The sequence below is a fragment of the Loxodonta africana genome, chromosome 2 (assembly GCF_030014295.1).
Source record: "Loxodonta africana isolate mLoxAfr1 chromosome 2, mLoxAfr1.hap2, whole genome shotgun sequence".
Taxonomy (NCBI): domain Eukaryota; kingdom Metazoa; phylum Chordata; class Mammalia; order Proboscidea; family Elephantidae; genus Loxodonta; species Loxodonta africana.
Genome location: NC_087343.1, coordinates 110,085,165 through 110,107,861, shown reverse-complemented (window position 1 = coordinate 110,107,861; position 22,697 = coordinate 110,085,165). Strand labels below are relative to the sequence as shown.

Sequence of the window (22,697 nt, the reverse complement as noted above, 5' to 3'; positions counted from 1 at the left end):
ACACTAAAGATGAAGAGATTGGAGATTTTTACCAACTTCTGCAGTCTGAAATGATGAAACATGCAATCTAGATGCATTGATAATTACTGGTGATTGGAATGCAAAAGTTGGAAACAAAGAAGAAGGATCTGTAGCTGGAAAATATGCCTTGGTGATAGAAATGATGCCAGAGATCGCATGATAAAATTTTGCAAGACCAGTGACTTTTTCATTGCAAATGCCTTTTTTACCAACATAAATGGCAACTAGAACGTAGAAGGTGGACCTTGTCAGATGAAATACACAGGAATCAAATCAACTAACCTGTGGAAAGAGACAATAGAAAAGCCCAGTATCACCAGCCAGAACAAGGCTAGGGGCCAACTTCAGAACAATCAATTGCTCATGTGCAAGTTCAAGACGAAACTGAAGAAAACTAAACCAAGTCCACAAGAACCAAAGTATATCCCACCTGAATTTAGAGACCATCTTAAGAACAGATTTGGCTCATTAAACAATAATGACCAAAGACCAGATAAGTTGTGTAATGACATCAAGGATATCATACATGAAGAAAGCAAGAGGTCATTAAGAAGACAGGAAAGAAAGAAAAGACCAAAATGGATGTCAAAAGAGACTCTGAAACTTGCTCTTGAAAGTCAAGTAGCTCAAGCAGAAGGAAGAAATGATGAAGTAAAAGAGTTGAACAGAAGATTTCAAAGGGCTACCTCACAGAAGCATCAAAAGAAGATGGAAAGAATACAGAGTCAGAGTCACTGTATCAAAAAGAATTGGTGAATGTTCAACCATTTCAGGAGGTAGCATATAATCAAGAACTGATGGTAGTGAAGAAAGAAGTCCAAGCTGCGCTGAAGGCATTGGTGAAAAACAAGTCTTCAAGAATTGATGAAATACCAATTGAGATGTTTCAACAAATGGGTACAGGTCTAGAGGTGCTTACTTGTCTATGCCAAGAAAATTGGAAGACAACTACCTGGCTAACTGACTCGAAGAGGTCCATATCTGTGCCCATTCCAAAGAAAGGTGATACAACAGAAGGAGGAGATTATCAAATAATATCATTAGTATCACATGCAAGTAAAATTTTGCTGAAGATAATTTAAAAACAATTGCAGCAGCACATCAACAGACAACTGCCAGATTCAGAAGAGGATGTGGATCAAGGGCTATCATTGCTGATGTCAGATGGATCTTGGCTGAAAGCAAAGAATATCAGAAAAATGTTTATCTGTGTTTTATTGACTTTGCAAAAACATTTGACTGTGTGGATCATAACAAATTATGGACAACATTGTGAAAAATGGGAATTCCAGGATATTTAATTGTGCTCGTGAAGAACCCATACATAGAACAAGAGGTAGTTGGAACAGAACAAGGCAATACTGGGTGGTTTAACTTCAGGAAAGGTGTGTATCAGGGTTGTATCCTTTCACTATACTAATTCAACCTGTACGGTGAGCAAATAATCTGAGAAACTGGACTATATGAAACAGAATGCAGCATTAAGATTGGAGGAAGACTCATTAACAACCTGTGAAATGCAGATGACACAACCTTGCTTGCTGAAAGTGAAGAGGACTTGAAACACCAGTGAAGATCAAAGACTAGAGACTTTAGTATGGATTACACCTCAACATAAAGAAAACCAAAATCCTCATAATTAGACCAACAAGCAACATCATGATAAATGGAGAAAAGATTGAAGTTGTCAAGGATTTAATTTAACTTGAATTCACAATCAATGCTCACAGAAACGTCAAATAACCAAATGATGTATTGTATTGGACAAATCTGCTGCAGAATACCTCTTTAAAGTGTTAAAAAGAAAAGATGCCACTTTGAGGACTAAGGTGCACCTGAGCCAAGCCATGGTGTTTTCAATCACTCATATGTATGTGAAAGCTGGGCAATGAAGTTGGAAGACTAAAGAAGAATTGATGCCTTTGAATTATGGTGTTTGTCAGTAATATGGAGTATACCATAGACTGCCAGAAGAACAAACAAATTTGCCTTGAAAGAAGTACAGCCAACATTTCCCTTAGCAGGGAAGATGGCAAGACTTTGTCTCAAGAATTTTGGACATGTTATCAGGAGAGACAATTCCCTAGAGAAGGACATCAAGCTTAGTAAAATAGAGAGTTAGTGAAAAAGAGGAAGACTGTCAGCAAGATGGATTGACACAGTGGTTTTAACAATGGGCTCAAGCATAGCAATGATTGTGAAGATGGCACAGGACTGGGTAGTGTTTCGTTCTGTTGCTATGAGTCAGAATCCTCTTGATGACACCTAACAAAATATCAACAACAATGTCCCTATCTCCTTTTTTTTTTTAGTTACTATCTTATGCATTATGATTGGACCTGGTGTTAGAGAATGTGACAGACACTTTTATGGTGACATACGCACTGTGTTTATTATGTTGGGAACATAAATCTCTGTAACATGTAAATGTGCTGCGGTGAAGCTCTTAAGCACATTTAGGAAATGTTAAATCACTTGAAAACTTACTTCTAAATTATATGTGTAAGCAGGTTTTTAGGCAAGGGTTTTATTTTCTAATCTTATTGATAGGTGAGATTCGCATGTCTGCTAAAATGCTTATCATTACAGGTACCAGTCCTGACTACGACATCTAAAAGAGCCCCCTTTTCCCTCCATTCCCTATTCCAATGGCTCTCAAAGAGGGGCCAATGTTGCTTCACATGCCCTCACTGCCTGGAGCCCTGATGGCGCAGTGGTTAAGAGCTAGGCTGCTATCGGAAAGGTTGGCAGTTCAAATCCACCAGCTGCTCCTTGGAAACCTTATAGAGCAGTTCTAACCTGTCCTATAGGGTCATTATGAGCCGGAATCAACTCAGTGGCAATGGGTTTGGTTCAGGTTTGGTTTCGCTCACTGCCCAGGAAATTTTGCAATCTGGAGACATTTTTGTTTGTCACATCTGAGGCAGGTGCTACTGGTGCTCTAGTGAGTAGAGGCCAGCGATAATTCTAACCTACTAATACAATGCATAGGGCTAGCCCCACACAGCAAAGAATTATCTGGTCTAAATGAGAAACGCTGCTTTATTTCCTTACTTTGCCTTATCTTTCTTATCATGACAGACATTATGTTAAGTAAATATTGTTTTTACAGCCTCTTTACCCCATAAGAAGTTAAGCTCTAAATTGAAGGGAGAAATTTTTTTTTTGTTTGTTTTTTCATTCAGTAACTAAATGTATTGAGTGAGTGAGTAAATGACTTAATGGCAAGATATAACAGTCCTTCTGAACTGTACTTTAAAAGTTAAAATGTATAAATTTTCTCTTATTTATTTACAGGACAGGAGAGCTAGGAAATTTGACAGCTCCTTGTAATGCCAATTGTAACTGTTTGCGATCATATTATTATCCTCTCTGTGGAAAAGATGGAGTTCAATATTTTTCTCCCTGCTTTGCAGGTTGTACAAATCTTGTTTCAGCACGACGGCCAAAGGTAAGAGGGCTTTACCTGCACTTAGTGAGACAATGTGATTGTGTATTGTGATGGGTGACCTTCTTGAACTCTCTGGTGGAGTTATGCAGTGTCTAGTCTTTCCTTTTGGCCCACCTCCTCCATCAAACAGCCTCTGACCACTCCAGCTGACTCCTTCATAACCCAGATGCAGTTATTGTTGAACAATCCATTTAGCAGTTACTCACATACATTTTTTTAACATCACTGCTATTGTAGTACTGAAATATTGTTTACCTTTTTGCATTGTTTTCTTTTTTGTCAACTGTATTATAAGGTCCTTGATGGCAGTGAATGGCCATTTTATTTATTACCGTGTATAAAGGAAGTTAATAAATGTTTGTTGTTTATATGTGACATGCCTTGGATACATTTTTAAATGTCCAAATCATTTATTTATTCTGAACTAGAAATTTACTTTTAATTCTGGCTTAAAATGCATATAGGTTTACTCAGGTGTTATCTCTTTTTTATACAGTTAGTTTAAGAGACTCCATTAGAATTTTATTGCACTACATCTACAATTTAAAGATTTAGTCTTTAAATTGTTGTTGTTAGGTCTGGTTGAGTTGGTTCTGACTCATAGCAACACTATGTAACAATAGTACAAAACACTGCCCAGTCCTGTGCCATCCTCACAACTTTTGTTATGGCTGAGCCCATTGTTGCAGCCACTGTGTCAATCCATCTCATCGAGGGTCTTCCTCTTTTTCGCTGACCCTCTACTTTACCAAGCATGATGTCCTTCTCCAGGGATTTGTCCCTCCTGATAACATGTCCAAAGTACTTGACACCAAGTCTCGCCATTCTCCCTTCTAAGGAGCATTCTGGCTATACTTCTTCCAAGACAGATGTTCTTTTTTTCTGGCAGTCCACGGTATAGTCAATATTTTTCACCAATACCGTTATTCAAAGGCATGAATTCTTCTTTGGTCGTCCTTATTCACTGTCCAGCTTTCACATGCGTATGAGGTGATTAAAAATACCGTGGCTTGGGTCAGGCGCACCTTAGGCCTCAAAGTGACATCTTTGAATTTAAAAGTCTCGGGGACAAATAGTATTCAGATTGCTAGTAGTACATAATATTTTACACATTAGCAGATAATTTTTTAACTTTAAGAGGAAATGAGATAAATACATACTATAAGAAACCACAATGAATAAGATATGTAAGAATTATATGACAAAACATCACAATCTTGAATATTTGAAATATGGCAAAATGAATTCCTTTTCCTGTATAAAAGGACATTGAAGATTACCAAAATAAGTATATTTAAATATAGATTGCAAGAAAATATTTTTACAAAACTAAGCACATGTATGTGTACATAAATGTGGGTGTGTATATGGAACTGACTCGACAGCAACAGGTTTGATTTTTTGTTTTGATCTTATATACACATACATATATACATATACACTTAATTTTAAGTGTAGTGAATACATTTATTTTTATTTTTGTTTTCATTGTACTTTAAATGAAGGTTTACAGAACAAACTAGTTTCTCATCGAACACTTAGTACACACATTATTCTATGGCATTGGTCAACAACCCCATGACATGTCAACACTCTTGCTTCTCAACTCTGGGTTCCCTATTGCCAGCTTTCCTGTTCCCTCCTGCCTTCCAGTCCCTGCCCCAGGGCTGGTGCTCCCCTTTAGTCTTGTTTTGTTCCATGGGCCTGTTCAATCTTTGACTGAAGGGTGAACCTCAGGAGTGACTTCATTACTGAGCCAAAAGGGTGTCCAGGGGCCACACTCTCCAGTCTTTGTCAGGCCAGCAAGTCTGGTCTTTCTGAGTTAGAATTTTGGTCTACGTTTTTCTCCAGCTCTCTCCTGGACCCTCTATCATGATCCCTGTCAGAGCAATCAGTGGTGGTAGCTGGGCATCATCTAGTTGTACTGGACTCAGTCTGGTAGAGGCCATGGTAGATGTGGTCCATCAATCCTTTGGACTAATCTTTTCTTTGTATCTTTAATTTTCTTCATTCTTCATGCTTCTGAAGGGATGAGAAAAGTGGAGTATCCTAGATGGGCACTCAGTCTTTTAAGACCCCAGACACTACTCACCAAAGTAGAATGTAGAACATATTCTTTAGAAACTATGTTATGCCAATTGAGCTAGATGTACCCTGAGACCATGATCCCCACAGCCCTCAGCCCAGTAATTCGGTCCTTCAGGGGGTTTGGATGTGTCTATGGAGCTAACATGACCTTGCCTTGTACAGGTTGTGCTGGCTTCCCCAGTATTGTGTACTGTCTTACCCTTCACTGAGTTTTCCACTTATCCATTGTTTATTAAGTGTTTTTCCATCTCCACCCCCCTACCCCCGTAAACATCAAAGATTGTTTCTTTTTGTATGTAAGCCTTTTCATGGGTTTTAATGGCAGTGGTCTCACACAATATTTGTCCTTTTGTGATTGACTTATTTCACTCGGCGAAAGTCCCTCCAGATTCATCCATGTTATGAGATGCTTCATGGATTCATTATAGTGTTTTTGTTTTTTTTTTTTGTATCATTGCATAATACTCCATTGTGTGTATGTACCACGGTTTGTTTATCCATTCATCTGTTGATAGACAACTAGATTGTTTCCACCTTTTTGCTATTGTGAACAATGCTGCAATGAACATGGGTGTGCATATGTCTATTCGTGTGATGACTTATTTTTCTAGGAATGAGATTGCTGAATCATATGGTATTTCTATTTCTAGCTTTCTAAGAAAGCACCATATCATTTTCCAAAATGGTTGTATCATTTTGCATTCCCACCAGCAGCGCATAAGAGTTCTGATCTCCCCTCAGCCTCTCAAGCATTTAATTCCTGTTTTTCTTTTTGATTCATGACAGTAATGCTGGGGGCGAGATGGCATCACATTGTGGTTTTGATTTGCATTTCTCTAGTGGCTAGTGATCACGAGCATTTCCTCATGTGTCTGTTGGCCACTTGAATGTCTTCTTTGGTGAAGTGTCTATTTCCTTTGTCCATTTTTTAATTGGATTATTTGTCTTTTTGTGTAGAGGTGTTTGATTTTGTTGTTTTAGAGATTAGACCTTTGTCTGATTTGTAATAGCCAAAGTTTTTTTTCCCAGTCTGTAGTTTCTCTTTTCACTCTTTTGGTGAAGTCTGTTGATGAGCTTAAGTGTTTAATTTTTAGAAGATCCCAGTTATCTAGCTTATTCTCTGGAGCTTTTGTGTTGTTGGTTGTGATTTGTATCCTGTTAATGCCATATATTAGGGCCTCTAGTGTTGATCCTATTTTTTCGTCTATGAACTTCATAGCTTTTGGCTTTCTGTTTAGGTCTTTGATCCATTTTGAGTTAGTTTTTTATATGGTGTGACGTATGGGTCCTGTTTCATTTTCTTGCAGATGAACATCCAGTTTTGCCGTTATCATTTGTTAAAAAGACTGTCTTTTCCCCATTTGATGGACTTTGGGCTCTCGTCAAAGAGTAGGTGACCATAAGTGGATGGATTTACATCTGAGTTCTCAATTCTGTCCCATTGGTCAATGTGTCTGTTGTTGTACCAGTTCCAGGCTGTTTTGGCTACCCTAGCTGTATACTAGGTTATGAGGTCAGGTAGTACGAATCCTCCTACATTATTCTTCTTCAAAAGTGCTTTACTTATCCGGGGCTTCTTCCCTTTCCATATAGTGTTAATGATAAGTATTTCCATCTCTTTAAAGAATGTTGTTGGTATTTGGATCGAGATTGCATTGTATTTGTAAATCGCTTTGGGTGGGATTGTCATTTTAACAATGTTAAGTCTACCTATCCATTAGCATGGTATGCTTTCCCAATTATGTAGATCTTTTTTTGTTTCTTGCAGTAGTGCTTTGTAGTTTTCTTTGTATAGGTCTTTTATATCCCTGGTTAAATTTATTTCCAAGTATTTTATTTTTTTCTGGGCTATTATAAATGGTATTGTTTTCCTGATTTCCTTTCGTCATTCTCTTTATTGGTGTATAGGAATCCAATTGATTTTTGTATGTTTATCTTGTATTCTGCAACTCTGCTGAATCTTTCTATTAGTTCCAGTAGTTTTTTCATGGAGTCTTTTGGGTTTTCTATGTGTAGTATCTTATCTGCAAATAGGGACAGTTTTACTTCTTCATTACCTATTTGGATGTCTTTTATTTCTGTTTCTTGCCTTATTGGTCTAGCTAGGACTTCAAACATAATGTTAAGTAGGGATGGTGATAAAGGGCATCCTTATCTTGTTCCTGTTCTCAAGGGGAATGTTTTCAGCATCTCTCCATTAAGAATGATGTTGGCTGTTGGTTTTGCATAGATGCCTTTTATTATGTTGAGAAATTTTCCTTCTCTACCTGTTTTATTGAGAGTTTTTATCAGCACTTTGTCGAATGCTTTTTCTGTGCCAATTGAGATGATCATGTGATTTTTATTCAAGTGGTGGGTTATGTTGACTGATTTTCTAATGCTGAACCATCCTTGCATACCTGGTATGAATCCTATTTGGTTATGGTTTATTATTTGTTTTATATGATGCTGAATTCTATTAGCTAGAATTTTGTTGAAAATTTTTGCATCTATACTCATGAGAGATATAGGTCTGTAATTTTCTTTTTTTTAAGTGTCTTTGCCTGGTTTTGGTACATAGAATGCTGGCTTCATAGAATGCATTCAGCAGTTTGCTTCCTTTTCTATGTTCTGGAATATTTTGAGTAGTACTTGTGTAAGCTCTTTTCTGAATGTTTGGTAAAATTATCTAGTAAAGCCATCTGGGCCAGGGTTTTTTGTTGTTGTTGTTGGGAGTTTTTTTCTTTTTTACTATTATTACCTTTTCAATCTTTTCTTTTTATGGGTCTGTTCACATTTTCAAATTCATTTTGTGTTAGTTTGGGTAGGTAGTGTGTTTCTAGAAATTTGGCTATTTCCTCTAGGTTTTCAAATTTGTTGGAGTATAGTTTTTCACAATACTCTGTTATGATCCTTTTTATTTCAGTTGGGTGTGCTGTAGTGGCCCCCATTTCATTTCTTATTTGGGTTATTTGCATCCTCTCCTGTTTTTCTTTTGTCAGTTTGGCCAGTGGTTTGTAGATTTTGTTGATCCTTTCAAAGAACCAACTTTTGGTTTTGTTGATTCTTTCTATTGTTTTTCTATTCCCTATTTCATTTATTTCTGATCTGATCTTTATTTCCTTTCTTCTGGTGGCTGTGGGCTTCTTTTGCTGTTCTCCTCCTATTTGTTCAAGTTATGTAGCTAATGTTTTGATTTTGTCTCTTTTTTTTTTTTTCTTGTTGTCTGCATCTGTAGGTATAAATTGACCTTTGAGCATTGCCTTTGCTGTGTCCCAAAGGTTTTGATATGATGTATTTTCATTCTTGTTTGATTCTAGGAATTTTTTGATTCCACCTCTCATTTCTTCTATTACCCAGTGGTTTTTAAACAGGGTGTTATTCAGTTGCCATGTAATTGGTTTTTTTCCTTGCTTTTCCTATTGTTAATTTCTACTTTGATGGTGTTGTGGTCAGAGAAGATACCTTGTACTCTCTCAAAGTTTTGGCTTTTGTTGAGGGTTGCTCTGTGGCCTAAGATGTGGCCTATCCTGGAGAAAGTTCCATGTGCATTGGAAAAGAATTTGTACTTTGCAGCTGTTTGTTGGAGTGTTCTACATACGTCTATGAGATCAACTTGGCTGATTGTGCTCCTTAGCTCTTCTGTGTGTTAACATGTTGAATTTCTTTCTAGATGTTCTGTCCTTTACTGAGAGTGGTGTGTTGAAGTCTCCTATTACTGTTGAACTGTCAATTTCTCTTTTCAGTGCTGTTAGAGTTTGTTTTATGTATTTTGGAGCCCTGGCATTCAGTGTGTAGATGTTTATTATGGTTAAGTCTTCATGATGAATCATCCCTTTAATCATTATTTAGTGCCTTCTTTGTCTTTTATGGTGGATTTTGTTTTAAAGTCTATTTTATCTGAGATTAGTATTGCCACTCCTGTTCTTTTTTGGTAGTTATTTGCTTTGTATATTTTTTCCATCTTTTGATTTTTAATAAATTTATGTCTTTTTTTCCAAGGTGCGTCTCTTGTAGACAGCGTATTGATGGACCCTGTTTTTTTTTTTTTTTTTTTTTAATCCATTCTGTCACTGTCTGTCTCGTTATGGGTGTATTTATGCCATTTATGTTTGGTGAAATTATTGGTAGGTGAGTTTATTGTGGTCATTGTGTAGTGCTTTTTTTGTTTGTCATGTTAACATTTTCTTTGTTCCTTTTACTCTCTTGTGGTGAGTTCCTTTTGTTTGTGGATTTTTCATTTCTTTTGTTTTTGTAGATTTTGTTTTTATTAAGACTCTATGTTTTCCTTTTTTATTTTGATGAGTAGGTTTGTTAACTTTCTTTGTGGTTATCCTTGGAAATTTACTCTGTCTTCCTAGGTGTGAACCAGTCTATTATTACTTGGTATTGACTTGCCTTCCTTGCCATTAGAAAATTCTATACCTACACTGTTTATTCCCTCTTTTATTATTCTGGTGTTGTTGTCATTTACAGATTAACCTCTCTGGTTCCCTGTTGCAATTCTTTTGGTTTTGGATAGTCCTTGAGAATTCATTTCCTAAATTGGTATCTGGCCAGTACAATCTTGCATTTTAGATTCAGGCTGTGGTCTGATGGTCTTTGTTCTCAGACTGAAGGACTCTCTTTATTAATTCTTGTAAGTTTGGTTTGGTTTTTACATATTCCCTTAATTTCTGGAAATATCCTAATTTCATCATCATATTTGAATGAATGTTTTGCAGGATACATTATTCTTCATTGGCCATTTTTTTTTTTCTTTCAAGTCTTTATATATGGCATCCCATGGCCTTCTTGCCTGCATGGTTTCTGCTGAATAATCAGAGCTTAGTCTTATTGTAGTCTTATTGTTTCTCCTCTGTATGGGACTTTTTGTTTTTCTCGATCAGCTTGCAGAATTTATTCTTCGTCTTTGGTTTTAGCGAGCGCAATTATGATATGCCTTGATGTTTTTCTTTTAGGGTCTGTCATATATGGAGTTCTTTGAGCTTCTTGGATGGAGAGCTTTTCATCATTCATGATATTAGGGAAGTTTCCTGTCAGCGATTCTTCAATGATCCTTTCTGTGTTTTTGTTTTCTCTCCATGTTCAGGAACTCCGATTACTCCCAAATTTTGCTTTTGATTGTATCCCACATAATTCTCAGGGTTTCCTCATTTTTCTTTGTTCTTTTTTATGATTTTTACTCAAATAGTGTTGTATCCAAGTGTTTGCCTTCAATTTCACTGATTGTGTCTTCCATCATTTCAAACCTACTCCTCAGCCATTCTGTGACACTGTCCATTTCTGAAATCTTGTCGTTTAACTTTTGGATTTCTAATTGTTGTTTTTGTAGTTGTGAATTTATTTGGGCATTTTGCTTCTATATTATTTTCCTGAATTCTTCCTTTTTTTTGTATTTTCCATGAATTTGTCTGCCTTTTCCATAAATTTGACTATTTTTTCCTCATTTTCATCTGCTTTTTGCTTCAACTCTTGGATAGCTCTGAATATTAGAGATTTGAATTCCCTGTCGGTAGTTCTAGTGCTTTTTCTTCTACTGGAAAGTCATCTGGTGTTTTATTTTGGATGCCTACCGGAACCATCCTTTTCCTGTTTTTTTTTTTTTATGTTTTGATATTGTCTGTTGTCTTTAGGACATTCAGTAGTTATTTTCTTTGTTTCTTGATTGTATATTTGTTTCATCCTGTTTTTTTTTTGTTTGTTTGTTTTATTTGCTTATGTCTGAGCAGGGGGGCTGTGTGTCATTTGTTGTTTGCCCACCTGTAGTCATGATACTTTTCACATCGTTATCCAATGGGTGGGGCCAATCACTCAGCTATGGAGCAGAAAGTCAGGCCCAGCTGAAGGGGAGGGACTGGGATGGGTTGTTTGGCACATACTAGGGCCAACAGGGTGGGCCAGGAATCAGTGCTGGTCAGGTTATGGTAGTTCATGCCTGTGCTGCTTGCGGTTATGATGTTCTGAGCATGGTGCAGGTACACAGGAAAGAGGGGGGTGGTTGTGATGTGTGGAGCTAATATGGGTATGAGAAAGAGGATAGAGAAACAGGAGCCAAAAACAGAAAGAAAAGGAAAAGAGTGTTAGGGGAGTTTGCCGTTGGAGTAAAGGGATGAAAAACTGAAAAATGGACAAAAGCAAAAAGAAAAAAAAAAAGAAAAGAAAAAGGGAAAAAAAAAAAACTTGATAAAAATTTGGAAAGAAAAGTCCCTGGGGGTTTCACCAGAGCTTCTGCGAAGACCAGGAAGGTGGCGCCCAGGCTACGCAGTATAGTCTGGCTAGAGGACATATAGATGTTACACAGCACCAGGCATTCAGGAGACAGGAAAAGAAGGTAAGTATGGACAGACAAGAACAGAGAAATGAAGAAAGACAGAAAGGGAAAAAGAGAGTGAAAAAACAAACAAACAAACAAAATGCCCCCAGGGATCCCACTATGCTGCTGCACAGATTGAGGGAGTGGTTCCTAAGCTGTGCAGTGCAGCCTGGCTAGAGGAGACTCCCAAGTGTGAAAAAAGAAAGAAAACAGACAAACAAAACAGAACAATGCAAAACAAAACAAGGAAAAAAAAAAAGTCTCAGGGATCCCACCAGCATGGTGTCCTGGGCTGGGGGTGTGGTTCACAGCCTTTCAGGAAGAAGCAAAGATGACACATGGAGCCAGGGGTTCAAGAGAAAGGAGGGGAAGGTGGTGGGAGGCATGGACGAAACCAAAAGAAATGTAAAGAAACAACAGCAGCTCATGGATCCGGCTAGTGTGGGCAGGGTGAATTCAAGAGGCTCGGGGTGGAAGCAGTTGCCTCCTCGCCAAGAGACTGTGACTGGTGGAAAAGAGAGGAGGCTGAAGGTGGAGGAAGAAGTGTGGGGGTTAGGAAAGAGTATCTCTCTCGTCATTGGGTGCTCTTTCTCCTACTGGGCACTTCGTGAAGCTGATTTCCCGTACTCCTTGTCCGCTGATATGCGATATGGGTGGGTAAATTCAAGCAGCACGGACGTTGCACTTCCCGGCTGGCTGAGCCACTGCAGTCAGCCAGGAAGCTCAGAGGTAGAGCAGCGGGGAAAGGGTGGGGGCGGGGGGAGTAGGAAAGTGTGTATCGCTGGTGCTCTGTCTCCTTCTAGGAGCTCTGTGAAGCTGCTTTCCTGTGCTCCGTGTCTGCTGATCCCTGACAGGAATCCAAGATGGTAAATCTGTGCTGGGTTAGCTGATAAGGGACCTCCGCATGTATCTCTCCTTGCTCTACATCCTCTGTCAGTTTCTTATTCTGTTTGGTGTTTGGCTGAGCTCTTTATCTCTTCGTTTGACACTCTGAGTTCCAGCAATGAAGTTTGTCTCTGTTTTACTTAGTTTTTCTGGTCTTTGCTGTGGAGGGATGGCATGGTGCTTCTGTCTATGGGGCCATGTTGGCTGGAAGTCCATAGTGAATACATTTAAAGTTTATATTCCTACTGGGGGGAAAACAGGATCTGAGAAACAATGAACTTTTATTATTATTATTACTATTACTTAGTCTATATCGGGTCGCTGTGGGCCAGAATCGACTCGACAGCAATGGGTTTGGTTTGGTGTTTTAATCTATAGATATTAAAATGGTCATCTGTAGCATATATCTCAAAATATACATTTTCAGTATTTTTATGTCTGATATTTCTAGGTCTATTACAACTGCTCTTGTATTGAAAGGAAAATGGAGATAGCATCTGCTCCAGAAAGTTTGGGTTTTGAAGCTACAGCTGGAAAATGTGAAACTCGATGTGCAAACTTGCCCATATTCCTTGGCGTTTTCTTTGCTACTATCGCTTTTACTTTCATGGCTGGTACTCCTATAACTGTGTCCATTCTTAGGTATGTATTATATGGTAAAATTTGCAGTCCTTATGGCAGCATGTGGAATGAAAAGAAAATGAAATCAGTGATTCCTACGGGGTTTTTATTTATCATTGGTTCCAATTCCACGGCAGTCCTTACAAGATTGTTAGTTCTGTGGCATTCAATGAGCTAATTTATTGAGGCCCATATGTTTGAGGTTTAAATGAGATTATGTATGTGAAATTGTCTTGTATTGCCTACCTGCACTCATCTGATGTTAGTTTCCCTGCTCTTTTTGTGAGGCTTTAGTTGTAAACTGGAGATATGTTCAACTGTATTTGAGTATGACTGAAATACACAGCTGGTACCAAAATGTCTTAATGTCTTTGGGTTCTCTAGAGACACAGAACCAATGAAATATACCTTTATCCCTATATATCTACATGTTTATATCTAGAGAGAGAGATTGATTTACTTCACAGGATTAGCCCACAGGATTGTGGGGGGCTGGCTCGTCCAAAATCCATAGGTTAGGTGGTAAGCTGGAGACTCCTGCAGGCTTTTGACCCAATATCTGTAGGTCAGGTGACAGAAAGAGTGCAAAGTGGGGAGAGAGAGATAGAGAGCAAGTTCTGTCAAAACATCTACTTTTAGTCTGAAAACAGAACACGCCCTAAAGAAACTCCCTTTTCAACTGATTGATTGATTATGTTACATTAGACTTACATTTTAGAATGTGATTACATTACATTACATTGTGAAACAGCAACTAGTCTAGTATTTGGCCACACCACTGGGAACCATACTACACACGTAAAATTAACCATCATGCCCATATGTAAAGAATCAGAATGACATGTTTCTGCCTTATACGTGAGGTGTTGTGATTGTAAACCTTTCTGTAAACTGGGCTAATAGATAAGAAGCTGGCTGTTACTTGTCACCAGTATTTTGTGCTTTCTGGTGATGAGTTGCTCTTTCTCAGTAGACCCTTCTGTATCACTTTAGGAAAATATTTCCTGTCTGCCCCTCCGTAGGCTAATGAGTCATTCTGTCTTTTCTAGCCATTCTGTATATTTTCAACCTTTTGTTCCTTAATATCTACTCTCTATCTTTTCACACATATTTTGACAATGGGAAGTTTGGGATTCTGTCAAAAAATATTAAGTAGTCTGTAACATTACACTATTTGGAAATCGGTAGAGGTACTTAGAAACCAAAGAAAATGCTTTTAAAAGTTCATATTTGAAAAATCATTTAAGTCACCTTTCAACTTCTTTTTTTTTTTAAAAGACTGATTGATCTCTTTTTTCTCACATCTTTCTCTTTTGTGTGATAACATCGTGTCTCATTCATCTTTGATTGGCCCACAATCATTATTTAAAGGCTTCTCATTGAATACTTTTGAACTTCAGCGGCCATTTTTCATTGCCTCAAATTTGTATCCTAACCCAGTAGATATTATTTCTGTCTCAAACTTAGTACAAGTTAGAGTAAGAATTATTTGCTTGCAACTTTAGATAATAGTGATAGTCAAAAAGTAAGTCTTGTTAATGAATGGCCTTTTTCCTTCATATTTATTAAAATTCATAGGAGTGAATGACTTTTTCTTGTTGTTAGCAGTGTTTTAGCTAGGATAGCATATTTTTTCTTTTATAATTCTAGAAAGGCTGAACTGTATACAAGCACTTACAAATAATTTATTTCATGTGCACAACATTTACTTTAACGTAGAGATGCTAAGCTTGTATAAAAAATGAGCTTGCTGAAAAAGTGAATATACTATACAATCATCTTTGGTCTAATATATGTTTAATATTTCCAGGTGTGTTAATAACAAGCAACGGTCTCTAGCTTTGGGAATCCAGTTTATGTTTCTCCGATTACTGGGTATGCTGTTTTTCATAGTTCACTGGTAGCTGCTGACTATTGATTCATTAATTTTATTGATTCATTCATTTTTGATATGTGCCAAGAAAAATATTTAATTTAAATATGTGGAATGCTACATAGTTGTTGAGGAAAACTCTTTTATAATATTTAAGATGTAGTATTATTTATATATCATATAAGAAAATAATGGCTTCACTTTCCACCTACCTGATTGGTTAAATGTTGTTTTCAACTGTGTTGCAAATATAGCCTTAGAGGGTGTATTGTATTTATTTGATATCTAAAGAATTATGACCAGCACATTTCTAACAGAGAATGATAAAAGACTATATATTTTTATGTATTCATATAAAATCTATTACCGACATCAATTATAATTGTCTTATTTGTTGTTACCATAATTCCTTTTCTTTCTGCTTTTATCTCTACTTGTGACACTATTATATTGCATTAGCAATGAAAAATGAGTTAAAATGTTTCAATCAAAACTTTGATATAGATAATGTGGCTAGTTAAGAATTGATGGAAGAAAGAATTTATACCAGAGAATATATGTTTCCAGGTGTAGGAAGAGTAGAGAGAAAGAAATATAATAAACATAATATTAAATTTGTTTCTTAAAATAAAAACAAAAGGCTGGAAGGAACATTAGAAATCACCTTCCTCATTATTCAGATGAGTACATTAAGGCTCTGAGAGGTGCAAGGATTTGCCCACAGTGACACGATTAGCAGTGAAAATGAGGCGAGGAAAAAGAACTCTCAGTCTAGTGCTCTTCGTAATCTATCATACTGGAGGTAATTAAAGAGTAGACTGAATGCAGCAGAAATCTTTGACTAAGAAATAACACCTCAGATCATATATTTGCTTTGTAAAAATTGGAAGCTCCTTTACTGTACGAAAGTTTAGTGCCTCATGGCCTCATCGGGGGAGGTGTGTGTGAGACAGCAGTACTCCTAGGCATGTTAATCTGTGTGTGCTTATACATATATACATTCTCATGTACATGCACACATATACACACATATTAGTTTACACATACAGACATACACATAACACATATGCTGTAGTTCAGCAGACTTGTGCAACAAGAATAATTTATTTTGATTTTTAAAAGTATGAGGGATGATTTCAAAGGCATACTCCTTAAAGTAGAAGAGCAGAGAATTAAAAATATTTACTTAACTGTTAGCCCAATATATCCTAAAGCTTTTTGTTGAAATAATTTCTGAATCAATTAGTAATATATAATCACATACTTATTTTAGAATGTTCTCTCTTTCTGTATATTACTTTTACTTGATCGTGAATGGAATAATTTGCATATGAAAAGATTCATACCTGTTTATATAAAAGTATATGTATAGCCATGTATGTAAAAATCTCTAGTTATAAACTGTAATCTTTATTCACGTGTATTTCACATGTCATTCTTCTAGGTACAATACCTGGGCCAATTATATTTGGTATGACAATTGACAGCACATGTGTTCTCTGGGATATTAACGAATGCGGAGTTAAAGGCGCTTGCTGGATTTATGATAACATCAGGATGGCCCATATGCTAGTGGTGATAAGTAAGTGGTAACTAGAGTTAATTGATGATGCCAAGAAAAAGCAAATTATTATTAGTTACTTAGGCCATAGTTGTTACGAGATGGTCAGCCCACATCAGGGTCATCCTATAATCTGGTAGCAGAGCTCAGCTGTTGAGAGTGGCCTTGATGATGTTTTGAAATAGAGGCAAATGAAATTGTACATAATTTCCCTCCAAATTTCCTAGAAGTTATATAAAAAAACTGAAGGAGAATTCTGACGAACTATAGAATGTTTGTCATCTAGGTATCTGGACTTTGGAAAGCACGTAGAGCTGAGGTAGAGACTTATCCTTTGGCTCTGAGGCAGGTCAGTTGTAGGAAATTTTTTATAGTTTAAAAGTTAGCCGTGATGCTTAATCTTTTTTGCCATTGGTGGTCTGTATATAGTCTTGGTTAAACAATAAATGAAAGTTAAGATTAAGGAAGTAGAGCCATGCTTCTAGTTTGTACTGATGTTGTCAGTTGCTGTGAAATCAATTCCAACTCATGGAGACCTCCTGTGTGTCAGAATAAAACTGTTCCATGGGGAACAGATCACCAGGACTATTCTTCCGCAGTACTGTTCAGTGGGTTCTAACTGCCAACCTTTATGCTAACAGTTGAACAAGTACAGTAGGATGAAATTGGAAGTCATTTAAAAAAAAAAAAGGAATTAGAATATTTAAAAACAGAAATCCTGATTAGAAAGGAAATACTTATATTGTGCTACCTATATATGCAACTAATGTGCAATTTTCATTGTAGTGATTTTAGCAAATGCCTCAAGATAGGCTTATTACTGTTGTGTATGTTTAAACCCAGAGTGTGCTGTCTGAATTTGTAACAACAGGGGAATGAAACATCCACTGAGAAATAAACACATAAATCCAAAGAAACAATGGAAGAGTATGTATTCACTAGACTAGACATTTTTTATCCAATGTTTTTATGTTTACATTTTTTTGAATTGTTTTTACCTTTTGGCCAAAAGATATGAACAATGAGTTATTCCTATTCCTACTCAGTGATATTTGAGAATTTTTTCCCATAAAAAACATACACTTTTCAACTTTTCAGAAAAAAAGTAATGAAAGTAGGACTTATGTAATTAATCTTCTAGTAATGTTTAGATAAATGAGCATTCCTGTTTTACAAATGCACATTGTTAAATAAAATATTAATAATTAACACAAAGAATTAGCTACTTTATTTGACTGGCATTTGTGAATACTTGAACAGTGGCTGGAACTAGTTTCTCTTCCTGTCTCCAAGCTCAAAACCTGAAGTTCTTTGAAAACAAATAACATCTTTTGAAGTGAACCTTAATGCTTTATATTTTTAGTTGATCAAAAGCCAGTTTGGTTGAATATTGAATATGATATGTCCCAGAGAGGCTTTTCCCCAAGAATTACAAAGCTTTTTTTTAACTTTTAGAAATATTTTCCATTGTATATGTGAAAATTCTTCAACTTATGATTCAGGTTCAAGCATAGTATAAGCTATTTTTCTTTAACTTATGGTTGCTTGTAAATATTTATAGATATGCTAATGTGTTAATACACTTAGAAATGGAACATAGATTTATTTAATCCTATACAACGTGTTTGGCTACTAACTGAAATTTGGGAGGTTTGAGTCAGATCAGGAGCGCCTCAGAACAAAGGCCTGGTGATTTCCTGAAAAATCAGCTATTGAAAACCCTGTGGAGCAGAGATCTACTCTGGTGCTCATGGGACCAGCGTGAATCAGAGTTGACTCAACCAGCAACTATTTTTTTTATACACGCTTATTTTACAAAAATATACGATCATAATAAAAAATAGAATAATTATTCTACATTTTTATTATTTAGAAAGCAAGTAAATACCAGTTCATTGAATTGTATTCAAACATTTTACTGAAAAATATTACCTTACTCCCTGATGTTTTAAAATTTTAAAACAGATTATGTCTGTGTATTCCTCCTCTTTAAAATAGTGAGTTCCTATTCATGAAGAATTTCTCAATGAGAATTAATTTTTGTAATAGTCAAAGGACTAACTGTGTATTACTCTTTTATTTTTATATTTAGCTGTTACTTGTAAAGCTACCACCATTTTCTTCAATGGGCTTGCAATCTTTTTGTATAAACCACCTCCATCAAGCATAGATGTTTCATTTCAACATCAGCAATCAGTTGTGACTACCATTTCAGTAGAATGTGACGGCAACTAAGCAGGAAATGAAGGCTGAAACAGAAAGAGAGGAGGACACTTTACAGCAGGAAGATTGACTTGTAAGAATGCACAATGCCAATGCAGCATTAGCTGCTCAATATGGACAGTCGTATTTTAAAAATTGATGTTTTATAATTGAATATGTTCCCTGTAAATGTATACATTTTATTTTCTTTTAATATAAGAAGCAGACACCTGCCTTCAAAGCTCACTAAAGCCTCAAACACTCATACCTTCACTTATTTTCCATTGTCCAGCTCTTAAATCCAACTAGAAAAAAGCCAGTGATTAGTTAAAAGTTTATATTTTAAAAGGGCAGTGCATGTTTCTATCTCTCTTACAGCTTGTTTTATTTTAATTATTACGGGCAATAGTCTGGGTTTGGTTAGCAAATTTATAGTGTAAAAATTTAAACAAACCAAGCTTATGTGACGGTGTTCAGGAAATATTATTGAAGGTCATGAATTTAAAACCAGATATGTAATATAATTTGTTTTTAAATTTATCTGTACTAGTTAGGCCTTTATTCATCACAGCAAGTTATCTAGCTCTTAGAATGTAGGTTATTTGTCTTCTTTGTGTCCGGGTATATAGGAAATACAGAAATATCAAGATTGTATATACTTGTTTTCACTTTAAGAGTCGGAATCGACTCGATGGCACTAGGTAGTTTTTTTAGGTTGTTTTCACTTTAGCACAAGAATTCCAGGAGGTTATTTGTTGACGCTGCTGATTTTTAACCTTAAACTTTTATGATTCTGTGATAGAATCACTCAGTTATGTCTTCCATGAGGAAAGTATCAGCTTCAGTAAAAAAAATGTGACAATTAGACACGAGAAGATTTCTTAACAAACTATTGAACAACCTTTATTTACTCAGTATTTTAATTTTTCTAATTTAAAAAACTGATCACCTAGCACATTACTTATAACACCTAGAATTGTGCTTTGCACATAGTAAAACCCCCGAAACCAACTTATAGCAACCCTATAGGACAGAGTAGAACTGCCCCATTGGGTTTCCAAGGAGCCGCTGGTGGATTTGAATTGCCAACCTTTTGGTTAGCAGCCAGGCACTTAACCACCGCGCCACCAGGGCCCATCTCTAATTGTCATTTGATTAAAACATTAAATCCTAGTCTTTAATGGTGTTTATTTTAGAGTTGAAGTATTTCACATACTTCACTATACACTTCACTATATTTATTCAGGTTATATTTATGCTAAGTCTATCTGTTCTAAAGATGTAGGGAGTAAATGAGTGAACATCAAGAAAAATAACTTCTATAATGGTTAAGAATTTTACTGATCATGAAAAGGGTTGAAGTCTCTTTAAACTCAAACCCAGAGATAATTACATTTGAAATTTTCATAAAGTGAAGTTACTAATTTAATAAGATTCATTATCAGCTTTTCCCTATCAGCAGTGTATCATATATACTGTGATTGTAGATAACACAAACTGAGCGTAAAGGCATGGTAGGAATCCAGGATCAGGAGTATTATAAATTCACAGAATTTAAGAAATTATGTTTGGTGATAATCTGTGACCAACAATGATTCAAGAACTTCACAATGCTTTTAAACTGAAATTCAAGGAGAAGTAATAAGTTAGGAGTTAGGCAAGCCGGCACACTTGAGTCTTAGAGAAGTCGGTCAGGAATCAGGGAGACAGCCCTCCTTAAACCAAGTATGTATGAATACAAAAGAAGGCCGAAGCCAAAAATCCAGATAGCTGGGAAGCAGAAAATTCGTATCAGCCAAAGGGACAGTGCAAAATAGGCCAGAGAACAAAAATAGGATAGCTTGGTTCAGGAGCATTCTCCCTCCCACCCAACCAGACACATTTTATATGCCATTTTCTATTGCAGCAAAGCTAAAGGAGTGTTTAGGGGTTCTGTGTTCTATACGTGGAAACAGGGAATTGAATAGAATTTTATGGTTGTATAATAATGATGAGTCCTGAGATCTGATACAGATCACTGACAGAGATGTGAAATGACAGCAAGAGAGGAAGCAGAATAACTGTAAAACATATTAGTCTAAACCAAAAAAAAACCCAAACCCCTTGCCATCGAGTCGATTTCAACTAATTGTGACCCTATAGGACAGAGTAGAACTGCCCCATAGGGTTTCCAAGCAGCACCTGGTAGATTTGAGCTGCCAACCTTTTGGTTAATAGTGGTAGCTCTTAACCACTATGCCACTAGGGCTTCCTGTATTAGTCTAAAAAAACCAAATCCATTGCCATCAAGTCAATTCTGACTAGGGTCACTTAATTTAGAGAGAAGGAAAAATCACCTCATATGTAGAAATAGTTTGATAAAAGAGCCATAAATAATTGGCATTCATTGTAATTCTTAGTTATCAAGGGTTAACCTTGTATTCAATATACTCAGCCTTATAAGATGACACATTTTTACAAAGTTTTTAATAGAAATAGTTAAAGTGAAAATAATTCTGACATTTAGAGGGAGTCGCACTCTGTCCTTTATGATGTGCATATTTACAAAGAATACCTCTCATAAATAAGGCAATACAGACACTACTGTAATTTATCATCATAGTTTATCATTTTGGACTTATCTAGATTATATTGGTTGATGCGCTACTTTTAGAAATGAAATTTTTCATAATACATATTTTTCAAAATTTATACTGATTTTTAAGAAAGCTTGAATTTTTAAGTTGACTCATTGTGATTTTTGTATATAATTGGATATACGTCTTAAAACTTTGAATTTAACATTTGGGTTTCTTTATTTGCAGGAAACTCAAATGTAAAAATCTTATGCATTGAAAGAATTGTATATGATTGATTTAATTTTATGTAAATTTGCAGAAAATGTAAATAAAATTTTGTATCTATTGTCTTTCAAGATTTTTCTATGGTAAATAACTACACAAAATATGTATACACACCTGTTATTAAACCAGATTGCTTGTACCAGATTGTTTTAAGTGTTTAACCTTATTAAATGACAAAGATTTTAAGATATTATTTATCTGTTTATAAATATCAGTAAATTTTAAGGATGGAAAAGGGAAAATTGGTGTACTTTTAAACTTGGCAAATGTGATTTAGTAAATACAGTTATTTCTGATACCTCAGTAAATGTATTTAATTCAATATAAGTCACTTTATGAAATATATAGTAGTAGAATTCTTTCACACAATAGTTACCAGACATAACAGATTGATATATGAGGTGGATATGAGTAGAATACACGTTGCAGACGATTGATCATGAAATATCTGACACTTTGCAAAGGCAATGTGTTTTGGAAAAGATATATTTAGTTCATCTAGCCTTATCAAAATACTCAGTACAATATCTTTAAAGAAATCAGATTGGATATTAATTTGAAGTGTAATGCCTTTTCCTGTTCATCCCAATACATACAGCCTCCTTCATCGTTTTAGATTAGGCCTTATTTGCTCCAAATACAATAAACATGAATTTATACATTACACATGAGTTATTAAAAAAAAAAAATAGTAAAAGATATAATCCATTTAAAAAAAACTGAACGGGTAAATGGGATTAAAACATATTTTAGTGCTTTAGTTAAAATTTAATTTATAAAATTTTTCCTTAAGATTTGATATCCTAATTTTTTTAATTCTTTAATTTAGTCTTTCTTTTTTAAACTTTATTTTGTCA

The 22,697-nt window shown here is 35.8% G+C and overlaps 1 protein-coding gene across 1 annotated transcript in view; it reads left to right on the top strand.

Annotated features, from left to right (window-relative positions):
• Positions 1-22,220, top strand: part of SLCO4C1 (solute carrier organic anion transporter family member 4C1) — a 74,828-nt gene extending 52,608 nt beyond the window's left edge. The window contains exons 9-13 of the mRNA XM_003404731.3: positions 3,319-3,472; positions 13,192-13,382; positions 15,172-15,236; positions 16,679-16,816; positions 18,888-22,220. Of these exons, the coding sequence (XP_003404779.1) occupies positions 3,319-3,472; positions 13,192-13,382; positions 15,172-15,236; positions 16,679-16,816; positions 18,888-19,030 (691 nt within the window). The 3' untranslated portion in view covers positions 19,031-22,220. The remainder of the gene's footprint in view (positions 1-3,318; positions 3,473-13,191; positions 13,383-15,171; positions 15,237-16,678; positions 16,817-18,887) is intronic.
• The last annotated feature ends 477 nt before the right edge of the window (positions 22,221-22,697 follow it).